Consider the following 13053-nt stretch of genomic DNA (forward strand, 5'->3'; position numbering starts at 1 on the left):
CTGAGGCAAATGTTTTTTATTCAGAGAGAGGTTTTGCTACTGGATATAGTAATATCCCATTTATACTGAGGCTAGACTGCCCTTCCCATTGGAGAAGCATCGTAGGAATCAGGAAGTAAGACCAGGCTCTTGAAATAATTTTCCTAAAGCCTCTACCTCTGATTTGCTAAGAGGGCAAAGTCTAAAAGTTTTTTCTCAACATATGCTGCTACAAACCTAAAAAAACCAGTGCAAAACCTCAAGATTTTTCATCATTTTGGTACTGTATTATATACTACCAAAGTAATATGCTCCCTCTGGGAATCCTGGAAACAAAAATTTAGGCAGCTTTAAAAGGCATGATATAATGATAAGGTAAGTACAAAGTTAATGTTTGCTAGTTTGGAAAGAGGCAGAAAAGTTTGTTTTAAAACGTATGATACAATTAAATTGATTTTTGTCTAAGTAGCATTAAGTAAATGTTTATTGTGTACAGGGCACGTGGATATTACAATCATACTCCAGAATTCAGTTTGTTCAGACGTGAACTCTTAGTCACTTAACCCACTAACCCGGAATCTGTACCTCTTCAGCTCCCTATTGTAGGATCTAACAATTCCCCATTGCACTTAAACTGGGAACTTCTTAACATAGCCTATAAAACCCTTCATCGGTCTACCTTATCTTTTACTGTTCTTACCTTTGTACTTTGTACTCTAGCCATCCTGACCAGGTATCTACTTCATTTGGTCATGCTCTGTCTCATTCTGAGCCTCTGAAATACTGTCTTTCTGTCTGGAACACTCTAGTCCTTTATGCCCTGGCCAGTTTGTGCTCTTTCTCCAAGTCTCAGCTTGTGTGTCACTTCTAGAAAGATGTCCCTAATATATTACTAGCCTGGTTGAGGCAGTTCTCTGGTGTGTGCCTTTAATGATACTGTGTGTGTAGGTGTATATATATATGGTCAGATTATCACATTGTGTATCTTACACAATGTTGTATGTCAGTGGTATCTCAATAAAGCTGGGAAAAAAGTGGTTAAAATGAAAAACTTGACACACAAAGAGTTAAATGGTAAAAATCACTTTTCTAGAATCTCATGCTGAATAAATGAGACCTTACTGTATTAAAGGATTTTTTTTTTTAATTTAAAAGTAGTTAAAAAAAAATAAAAGTAGTTTAGAGTGCCTGGGTGGCTCAGTCCATTGGGTGTCTGCCTTCGGCTTAGGTTATGAGCCCAGGGTCCTGGGATCGAGCCTCCAAGCCCCGCTCCCCCCTGCCGTGTGTGTGTGTGTGTCTGTCAAATAAATAAATAAAATCTTTTAAAAAAGTAGTCCACAGAAACATTTCATGGCATGCATATTTCTAGATTTTCAAAATTTTAATTTGCATATGCTTTTAGATCTATTTTAAGTTAAATTTTAGGTTAAACCATATGAGATTACCATTTTTGTGGTCAAATGTTAGCCATTTCATATGCTGCCTTTTTTGGAAGGGAGGAATTGCTGTTTGATGATGATGTTCTTCTGTTTTCAGTATGCATTGCCTCTTCAGCTGGTGAATAACCAAACCATGACTGCATGGATGGAGATCTTTCGAACTATTATTGACAGGACAGTTCCTCCCGTAAGAAAGGGCTTCTTGTTGAGAAAAACTGGGAAAAGTAGGGTTTGGGATGTTTGTGGTAGACTGATTTATTATCCTAGCTTGCTATTTGGAAAAAAATTACTATTGTAATGAAAAGAGTAATACATACTCATTTTTATAAAGTTCAGATAGGCAAAATTAAAAAAAATAACTGTATTTAATATTACTAAAGATGATAAAAACCATTTTTAAAAGTTGGTATTTATTGCTTTGGTCTTCCCCCCCCCCCCCCCCCCGGGTCTGTATATAGGCACATTTTATTAATAAAAATGGTATATGTAGGTCCTGTTTTGAAATTCATTTTTCATTTAAAATCTCTTATAAATATTTTTTATATGAATGTTTTTATACTATCATTTTTGTGGAGTGTTTCATTTGCTGGACATTTAGGTGGCTTTAGGGTGTTAGTGTTTTAACTATAAGGATGTAGTTAAATTTTTATGCACATACATGATTATTTTCTTTGGAAAAACTCCTAGAAGTGGTTAAGGCTTTGACAGATCTTGTAAAGTGCTCTCTAGAAACATTGTCCTGGCTTAAACTTTAATAAGTAGGGATTGAGAATATCTGTTACATTAAATTCTAAGTTTGCCAGTTGATAGGTGAAAGATAGTGTCTTGTTTTTATCTGTAATAACAATGATGCTATATGTCACTTATGAAATTAACTCAAAACTAGTCAAAATAACTAAGTAACATTTTAAAATTTCAGCTTGTCTTCAAATGTGCAGTACTCTTTCTTTTATCCATATCTTGGGACACATTATATTGAGGTTTAATTTATATACAAAATGCACAGAACTTAGGGAACAGATTAGTGAATTTTGACAAACACACACCTGTGTTACTGTTACCCAAGACAAGATATAAAACCTTTCTGTCATCCCAGAGTTTCCTCAAGGGACATGGTGTTTTGTATTTTGTTTTCCACTTATTTGGGCCTTTTGAAAATAGGAGATAAATGTGAACAACAGCATTAGTTGAAATTTGCTTTGCTTATTTAATTTCAACCTAGCAACCTATAAGAAAGAATTTGCATTTCTATGGCAATCTAAACTCACATTTAATAGTATGTACTCTATAACAAGATTTATTCTGCTTTTATTATTTGCATAAACTCTTTTATTATGCAGAAATTTAATGTGGATGTTTTTGTCCTCTTAGGAGACTCTGCAGATTGATGAGGATGATAGACCAGAACTAGTCTGGTGGAAGTGTAAGAAATGGGCACTGCATATTGTAGCTCGTCTCTTTGAACGGTAATTCTCTTTATTAGATTCATGATCTTATGATCAATACTTCAGTATTGGACACAGTAAAGCTGGATAGGTCTCTTGATGCTCCACAGTGTATCATTATTTGTCTTTAAAAGCCAGAGTGGGCAAAAAAAGTTACCCTTTGTTTTAAGGTAGGCTTAACTGATTGTTGGCTTTGGGATCATAATGAAGTGAACCATCTTCTCTGGACCTTTCTGTTCCTCTGTGAAAAAAGAATGGATACATGACATTGGTTAGCTCATTGAAAATATATAGGAATTGTACAAGAAGGTGCATGGCTACTCAGCTCCATAGACAAGTTAGTCAAAGTTAATTATAGAAACATTTATTTAAAAAAAATCAGATATAACATTTTTATTTGTAATATTTGCCCTTGGTTAAATTCTTGGTTAGGTAGGTGGACGTGTCTGCTGAAATTTTAAGTATGGCCCAGAATCTAAGTACAACAAGCACATCATGATTTCATCTTGGGGCTTGTAGAAAAGGGGAGAGGGTCAGTTTTCTGGCCAAAGAGAATAGATCTTTCAACAAGGGACAATATTTAAACTAGTGAGCATGCTTTGTTTTAAAAATTTATAGTATTTAAACATTTTCTCTTTGTATTTTAAGATATGGAAGCCCAGGAAATGTCACAAAAGAATACTTTGAATTTTCTGAATTCTTTTTGAAAACCTATGCAGTGGGAATTCAGCAGGTAATAAACGTATGCTTTTTAAATAGAAAGACAGTTACTTTTTAAAGTAGTTAAGTCATTTCTATTCATTTAAAAGTAAGTTATATAAACATAACATTTTTTTCCCCTCTCAAACTAAGAATTCTTAATAGATTGTATATTTATAGATGTTGAAATGGTAGTTCTGGGAATCTAATATAGTGCAATCTGTTTTAGAACCAGATGTGCCATGGCAGCTTCCACAAGAAGTGCCCTTCCAAACTCCTAGATGCTAGACTCAAACCTTCTAAGTTTGTTGATACCGATGTTGCAGGACCAATGCTTAGATTGGGTTCTTCTGTTAACTTTCTGATCTCTTATGCATGTCTTATTCTCTATTCCTTTGATCCTCACCTCTTTCTTTTTTTTTTTTTTTTTTTTCTCACCTCTTTCTTCTAAGCTTTTCTATCAGAAGTTTTATGTAATGAGCTGATCTATTTCAAGATGGGTAGAGCTCAGAAGTTAAGAGCTTCAGCGAAGAACTTACACATTTTTGTGGAAGTTTGGGAACCATTCTATACAGTGAAAGTTAGGAGTTCTTGAGAAAGAAATCCCAAGTTGGTATTAATATTTAAAACCTTCAAAGGACATTTGGGCGTGAAGATTGGTTGGCCTGTGTTGCCATTTGAATCACATTTTTGTTTATATTTCAACAAATGAAGTTTAATAACTATTCAAGCACTGGCTGTATCAAGACCACAGTAAGGAAGTAAGGATTAATCAAACATAGTAAAAACCATTAACAACATAGAGGGTGTTTCTAGGTTTTTATAAATCTGTGCATATTAGTCTGCTTTATTATCAGTGGTATCAAGTTAAATACTTCAAACCTGTCGTCATAGATCAAATACTTCCTTTTATGGACGATCATTTTGTCTGGTATCAGTCTATGGATTATCATTTCTAAAAGGTGTCTCATGACAATTCAGGAGAACTATGGCTGTAATTTTCTCACAAATTATTTTGTTAGCCCATGAGGCAGTCTGTAGGGAAAATTAGTGAATAATGAATAAAATGATCCATTCAGGCATTCTCTGTGGAAACTAGGATAATCAGGAAGCTGGTCAGCTTTGTCTTCTGCTATCTCCACTGCTGTTCAACTCATTAGGCATCCTAAAGTTGATGGCTTCTTGAAGTGTGTTCAGCCCAGTTTTTCCAGTGTCACATATACATGTGTATGTTGTTGTATGTAACATGCTTTCAGATTTCATGGCTTTGTATCTATGTCATAAACTATTTATACCTTGGTTACTTAAGGTATATGTTCCTAGTATTTAAAAATTGTTTTCTTATGAAAAACTGTTTTCTTCTTTGCTCTTGTATCTCCTCTCCTACTACCCCCACTTGGTATGAGCAACAACTGTCTTAGAAAGACCTGTGTTCAGTAGCATCTACTTTTAGCTTGCATTGCAGAAAGGGCATCTAATTGATGGTAGGACTTCTGACAACTTTTATAAACGTGAATTTTACATAACTTGAACTGAATTCGTGTTCTGGCTTTATAAATTCTGTACATGTTTTGAAAGAGCTCTTTTTGTTTATTCAGCAGTTCAGTTTTAAGCTTGCTATAGTGATGTGCTTTGGGATCAGGAATTGGAAGATTTGGACTTTGTTGTAGCGCTACCTCTGATGGAGGGTCCTTGGGACAGTCACAGCCACTTTGGGCATGGTTCCTTCCTCACAAATGATTACTTTTAAAAAATAAGACTTTAATAAAAAATAACTTTTTAGTTTTGTGTTATGTTTGCAAAGACTTTCTGTGGTCTAAGATTATAAAACTAAATTCTTTGATACTTACTCCTAGGCATCTGATGCTTTCATTTTTTTTTTTGTTTTGTTGGTGGTGTTGAAATAGCTCCCCATCTGGAATTCATTTTGGTATGGAGTTTAGTTAGGGAGCTGACTTACTATTTTTTTTTTTTTTTCATAGAGCTCATCAGTTGTCTTGATACTGTTTTTTTGGATAACTAATCATTTCCCTTCCAATTTGAAATGCACCTTTATGAAATATTGAAATCTGTTTATGGTGTCTCTTGCTGTGTAGATGCTTTCAGTGTTCAATTAGTACAGTCTGTTATTTGTATTTCTTTTAACAGGAGTCTTAACTTATTTGAAGAGCTTAGTTACATAGCATAGAGTGTAGACTTACCCTGAGTTGTTCCCCAGGTTAGAAGTGGGACACGTGGCTGGAAATCACAGTTCAAAAGAACATGGACCCATCTAATAATTAGAACTTCCTGTGGGTTTTCTCACAAAATACCGATAGTCCCTAAAATCTGTTTATCTTTCTCGATTCTGGATTTTGTGTCCTGCCTAAAATGCCCCTCCTTTTAATCTGAAAATTATTTATGTTCTCCTCTACTTTCTTGTTCTCTTTTCCTGTAGGTACTACTAAAAATTTTAGACCAATACAGACAGAAAGAGTATGTAGCCCCCCGTGTTCTTCAGCAGGCATTCAACTATCTCAATCAAGGGATTGTTCATTCTGTCACCTGGAAGCAGATGAAGCCACATATACAGGTCAGTGTCAGGGACTAGCTCTCCAGAATCCTTCTCCGGTTAAGTTAGGTTTTCCAGACAAAGTAAGTCACTAATCCTGTATTATGTATTTAATGTATTTTTATTTCCATGAAAAATTTCAAATGCATGCAGCCGTATATCTGATATGATGGGCTTAGAAATTTAAGTATTTGGGAGAAGAGGAAGACCTTCTAGTTTAATGAGTTATAAGACCTGGATTCAGCTGGTCTTGCCTGGAGTCTCATGTAGCCTCAATTTCTCTTCTGGTCAGTCAGGTAGTGTTTTTCTATCCTGCTTATCTACAGGTTGCTAGGCTCAAATGTGGTATTTTATGTGATAACATTTTGAAAGGAGTCACCAAGGCTCTAAGGTGGTAGCTCACAAGGTTTTGATGTCTCTTTTGGCATTAAGTTTTATGAAAGCAGAAGTTAAAGCTTTCTGTTTTTATATCAGTTATGTACTTAAAGATAGAATGTAGCATCATTATTTGATTAAAGAACAAATGAGAATGAGAAATTATTGGCCATTAATAAAAAAATTCCTTCTTGCATATAATTTTGAGTAATTCAAAGATGTTAGGAACTGACTTTTTTTCCCCCCTCTCAAACTAAGAATTGTTAAATTCTGCAATCTCTGTGATAGTACCTAAAAAAGGCAATGTATCTTTATATTGCCTTTGGTGTCCAGAGTAGAATTTGTTATTTATTTATTTATTTATTTATTTATTTATTTATTTATTTATTTATTTATTTCAAAACCTTCTTATTTAATAGAACGCTCTTCATGATACCTCTTAGAATATAAACAGAGCTTGGTGTAAAGAAGCTCACTGTCATGACTAAGACTTCTCTGAGGAGTTAGGCAGTATCTTGATCTATCCCCACCCCCTAACAGATTTTCCTAAAACATGTGGGATAATCAGGGAGGAAACACATACATTCCTTTCCAAATGAGGGCAATGTTACTCTTCCCAGAAGGTAATGTTACAACACTGGCTCCTGAAGGCAGCAGCCGCCCGCCAGCCACGTTGGAATGGACAGTTACAGCTGTGCACTTTGGAACCTGTCAGGTCTCGAGTCTGATGTCTGAGGAGTTTCAGTCCACCTCCATCCCATGAGGGGCAATGGAGTTTGGTGGCTGCAGTCAGCATTCTATCCTTTGATCACAGCAGTTGGTCTCAGTTTAATGGCCTTCTTGCTGATTCCAGCATCATGACAGGTGTTCATCACATCCGTCACATTCTTATAGGACTCAGGAGCCTCTTCCATAACCAGTTTGGGTGAGGCAACTCGGACTGCGATTCCCATATCTGCCAGTTTGTCCAAGACATCCTGGAAATCTAAATTATGACGAGATTTTGCTCGGGACAATGCACAGCCCGCTCCATGGCAAGTGGTCCCAAAGGTCTCCGTCATGCCCTGCTTGGTGCCCGTAAGAACGTAACTGCAGGTGCCCGTGGTGCCACCAGTGAGCATCAGCTGTCCAGTGAGTTGGTAATCCACAGCAATGAGAGGATGGTGAGGAGGGAAAGCCCGAGTGGATCCCTTCCTGTGTACCAACAGTGTCCGTTCCTTTCCATCCACCACGTGCTGTTCTACTTTGGCAATATTGTGAGAAACATCATAGATCACATGTAGGTCCAAGTCATCAGGGGTTGTGTTGAAGACCTTGGCTAAAGCCTGACGGGTTAAGAAGGTCATGGAAGAGCGGTTGACCCAGGCATAGTTCCCAGCAGCTGCCATCCCCTTCAGGTAGTCCTGACCCTCTGGGGAAGCAATCCGAGCACAAGCCAACTGCCGGTTGTTGACTATAATCTTGTCTCTTTTCATGGCTTTTTCCATAGCTACCAGTGCATCTGTGGCTACTTGGTGGCCCAAGCCTCTGCTTCCACTGTGGATCATCACACACACTTGTCCCTTATGGTCGATGCCCATTTTCTTAGCAGCATACTCATTGAAAATCTCATCCACAACCTGGATTTCTGCATAGTGGTTGCCTGCTCCCAGGGTCCCCAACTGAGGAAGGCCTCTTTTCTTAGCCCTTGCAGAGACTTTATTGGGGTCAGCCTGCAACATCCTGCCGTACTCCTCACAGTGCTCCTTGTCCTCAGCCCAGGCATAGCCTTCCCTCAGGGACCAATTCACACCCATCTCTAAGGCCTCCTCCAAGTCTTTGGCACTCATGGGGATGACACCTTTTGATCCCACTCCAACAGGAATGTGGTCAAACATAGTTTGGGCAAGCTGCTCCTTCACAGGCTGGACACCACTTTCATCTAAATTGGTTCTTAGCAAGCGGACACCACAGTTGATGTCAAATCCGACACCACCTGGGGATACCACTGCTTCGGGGTCATTCATATCAAAGGCTGCCATATTCCCAATAGCAAACCCATAACCTGAATGGACATCAGGAAGCCCAATAGATCTATGAACAATCCCAGGCAGGGCTGCCATGTTGCCAGTTTGTTTCATGGCTGGTAGGAAGCCACCAACACCACCACCTCGACCGGCATTTCTTAATTCCTCAAACATTAATTTTCCCAGAGCATCATTCACATAGAAAACACCTTCCACCTGCATGTTGGGCACGAAGCCCTTCTTGATTCTCCAGCAGTTTTTATTGATCTTTTCCAAGAACTGTAGCTCATCATTATAGCTGCGACTCATGGTGACAAGGCTGACGAGAACGCCCGGCTCCGCCTAGAATTTGTTTAGTGTCACCTTATTATTGGTCTGATAAATATAATATCTTTTGTATTTTCTGTGGACATCTTAATAATATTTATCTAGTTCCCTTGATCAAATAGTGGTAGTTTCTTTGCAATTAATAATGATACTGACTGATTTCATTTTATGTACTATAGTTTTATAAATTAAAAGTGAATTTTTTTTCTTGATGCTTTTGGCCTTATTTTTACATTGCTGTAATGTAGGAATAAGAAAAGTCCAATTCATTGGTTGAATTTTTTTCTCCTAGAATTTAATTTGGAATAAGTGAAATGATCCTATTTTTACATATGTAGTTGTTAAAGCACAAACGAGCTTAGTAGAGCTTCAGCAGCAGTGTACATAGAGGCTATTATTATTTTAAAAAGATTTTATTTATTTACTCATGAGAGACACAGAGAGAGAGAGAGAGGCAGAGACACAGGCAGAAGGAGAAGTAGGTTGTATGCAGGGAGCCGGAAATGGGACTTGATCCCAGGTCCCCAGGATCACACCCTGGGCTGAAGGTGGCGCTAAACTGCTGAGCCACCTGGGCTGCCCTAGAGGCTCTTAGATATGATTTTTTTTTTTTTTTTTGACCTGAAACCTGCATTTCTAGAGTAGGAAAATTTTTTCAAAATAGAAGTAGAAAAGACATTTTAATATTGCTGGTACATTGACATTTAGGACCAAAATGGAAATATAAAAATGTTCACAATATGAAACACAATAGTAAATATAACCTTGGCTTGATATTTATTTTTCTTCCTTAAATAATTAAGGTGTGTTTAATATTGATTTGTTAGTAAAGCTATTATCCTTGCTGTTGCTTCAGAAAATAGCATTTCCATTTATCTCTTCTCTATACTTTAAATCAGTTATTTTAAAAAGCAATCTTAAGTTTAACTCTTTTTCCCCTGTACCACGAGGCTCCCCTCAGCCAATGCAAGCTTAACACAAAGGTTAATGTAACAGTTTGGAAAACTAATACCCTAAAGGCTGTCAGTAAATACATGATTAATAGTCCCCAAATTTGAATAACCCATAGCCATTTATTGTTTTGTTTTGTTTTTTTCCTCTTCTTAGAATATCTCTGAGGATGTGATATTTTCTGTGATGTGTTATAAAGATGAAGATGAAGAGCTGTGGCAAGAAGATCCATATGAGTACATAAGAATGAAATTTGGTAATCAAGAGGATTTTATTCCTCATCAATTCCTGCATATGTAAAGTAATATGACTAAATTTGTATTTTTAAGCAGACTTTATTACTTTGTTAAATTCCCAGAGTTCTGTGTTACCTGATAAACTCTGAAACTCATGAAAGTTTGATGTTCTCTTGAGCCAACGGACTTGAGGCCTTAGTGTGTAGAAGATGGAAAGCCGTTTTGTTCATCCCTCTTATGGGTGCTGAAGCATGGTCATGAAGCCATCTACAACTTTTTCTGTTGTGATGGTGATCTGGAGGGACCATCCCTTTCTGTACCTTTTGGGATACCTATTTGTAGAATGGGTTGTCCTGAGTCTGGGATATTGTTTGGATTTCTGCATATTTTGGGAGCACACCAATTTAATTTTTTAATTTTTAAAAAAGATTTTATTTATTTTTTCATGAGAGAGAGAGAGAGAGAGAGAGAAACAGAGACATAGGTGGAAGGAGAAGCAGGCTCCATGCAGGGAGCCTGATGTGGGACTCCCTGAGCTGAAGGCAAATGCTCAACTGCTGAGCCTCCCAGGTGTCCCAGGAACACCCCAATTTAGTATGCCTCTTTATCTTGGTGTCTAAGTATTCCACATGAGAGAGAATATCACTGTGTGGTCCTGTCTCAGGAGGAAACTTTTCACTTGGATCTTTCTGGAAGTTACTGAAAAACTGTGTAGGTTGCTTGAGTTCATTGTCTTTTATCTCCAGTTTAAACTAATTGCTTCATGGAATACTCAGTACTTAGCATAGCAAAATGTTATTTGTGTACTTCTGTTTCTCCTGCAACTTAGAGCTATTCGAGGGAGGGAACTTTATCTTGTTTATTTGTTTGATTTTGCATTCTCCATCCCTTCTACACCTCTCCATTCTTCTGCTAGTGTTTGGCTCTAGTCTACCTTCAATAAATGTTGAAATAAACAATTGATAAAACTAGCACTGCCCAGGGGATGTTGATGATAGTGACACGGTGGTGTTTTTCCCTTGTTGGGGAAAAGCCAGGTGTCTCTGGCTACTCCAGATAAGCCTGCTGGTAGAGGGTTATGTTGTTTTTACAGTGCTTTCTATTTAGTACCATTTGATTCAGTAAGTGAGAGGGTACCCCTTCTCTTGGAGACAAAGTAGAGGAGAAGAAAATAAAGGAGAAACAATATTTACCATCTGCCTTATCCCTTTGTTCTACTGTTTCCTTTTGAAAATGGTTTTACAGATGTATGATTTATTATTTCCCCTTCTTAATACTTTCATTTTCCTGGGAGCAGAATGATTAGCCAGTCCTTAATTCTATTTTCAAAGTATTCTTTTAGTGTTAAGTTTTTCTGTAATACCTGTGTGTTTTTTTAATGGCCAGAGTATTTGTTTAGCGTTCGAGAGTTACCATTATTTCACTTACTCTTCATGTCAAATAAGATAGTATCTCAGTTTTTAGAAATGTAATAATAATAAATGTAATAATAAATGTATTATTACAATAATAATAATGTAATAGTTGTAAAAAAAAAAGAGTTGTGCATGTTGATTGACAGAATTTACATTTTAAAAAAAGATTTTATTTATTCATGAGAGAGACAGAGAGAGACAGAGGCAGAGGAAGAAGCAGGCTGCATGCAGAGAGCCCCATGTGGGACTTGATCCTGGACCCCAGGGGTCATGTCCTGAGCAGAGACTCAACTGATGAGCCACCCAGGCGTCCCTGACAGAATTTACATTTTATTGATTAAAAGAGAATATGGATAATTCAAGATTAACTGAAGTCCTTTTTTGAAAAAATCATTTTCTTTTGTGGGCTAACATATAGTGCCTACTATTTGATACGTTTATTTTCCTTTTGGATAACTATAGGGAAGAACAATTACACAATTATGTAGTTCTCTTTTTTAATATTTTTGTCATTTACAGTTATTTATATGAACAAAATATTCTTATATAACTGCGTTGACATTAATAATGTTTTTAGATTTGGTAAAACTATGAGAGCTCAGGCTCTTTTTTTTTTTTAGATTTTATGTTTTTATTTGAGAGAGAGTGAGAACACAAGCAGGGTGAGAGGCAGAGGGATTAGCAGACTCCTTTCTGAGCAGGGATTCTGATGCAGGGGCCCAATTGCAGGACCCCAGGATCATGACCTGAGCTGAAGGCAAACTTGACTGACTGAGGCACCCAGGCGCCCCAAGAGCACAGGCTCTTAATGTTGAGATGGTGTGGGTATGATCCTGAGTCACTTACTCATTGTGTGACTGTGGGCAAATTACTTAGCCTTTCTGAAATGCATCATATTCAGTTTTTATCAGCAACACTAATAGTATTGGGAGTATTAGGTGGGATAATACATGTATGCTAATGTCTTTGGCTGCTTAGAGTATTAGATGCTTGTAAAATCTCAGCATAGTGCCTGCCAAAGAATAAGTACCTGGCACAGTAGTTCTTATGACTAGTGTCCAGCATTCAATACATGTTAGTTATTAGTATTATTATATTTGTATTTTATATTTTGGCAAAGACTTAGATTTGGTTTTATTTTTATATTTAAATGTATCCACATTTAAATAGGATATAGGAGATACTTTTCAAGTATCTGCCTATTCTGAAATTTGTGAAAATTTTCATGATGTTAAGTGGTGTGTTTTACATAGGCATATATTCAGTCAATACCCCTTGGATCTACTGGTTGAGAGATCCCAGCACTGGCCGAGTAATCCTCCAAGGCTTTTACACTTGTGGTTTTCTTTGGAGAGCTTTATCATTAGATTTCCACGTGGAGTTTTCTCCCTCCATTCAATTTCTGCTTAAGTGTTACCCTAACAGAATTGAAGAGGCTTTCCCTGACACCATATTTAAACTAGCACTCCATATAATGTCACTCTTTCTTCTTAACCTGTTGTACCTGGTATGTGTGTATGTGTATAATGTTTCTTTCCCTTATCTTGTGAGTTCTGTAAGAACCCTTTTTGTTTGATCTTTGTATTCCTAGAGCCTACAGCACCAAATAAATTTTTGTCCTCAGTGAAAC

General features: G+C 37.0%; 1 protein-coding gene across 3 annotated transcripts in view; it reads left to right on the forward strand.

Annotated features, from left to right (window-relative positions):
• Positions 1–13053, forward strand: part of IPO8 (importin 8) — a 71118-nt gene that overhangs the window by 17439 nt on the left and 40626 nt on the right. For all 3 annotated transcript variants that reach the window (XM_025455515.3, XM_049102976.1, XM_049102978.1), the window contains 5 exons: positions 1516–1605; positions 2790–2884; positions 3512–3596; positions 6000–6134; positions 9929–10028. In XM_025455515.3, coding sequence (XP_025311300.1) covers positions 1516–1605; positions 2790–2884; positions 3512–3596; positions 6000–6134; positions 9929–10028 — 505 coding nt within the window. The remainder of the gene's footprint in view (positions 1–1515; positions 1606–2789; positions 2885–3511; positions 3597–5999; positions 6135–9928; positions 10029–13053) is intronic.

The sequence above is a fragment of the Canis lupus genome, chromosome 27 (assembly GCF_003254725.2).
Source record: "Canis lupus dingo isolate Sandy chromosome 27, ASM325472v2, whole genome shotgun sequence".
Taxonomy (NCBI): domain Eukaryota; kingdom Metazoa; phylum Chordata; class Mammalia; order Carnivora; family Canidae; genus Canis; species Canis lupus.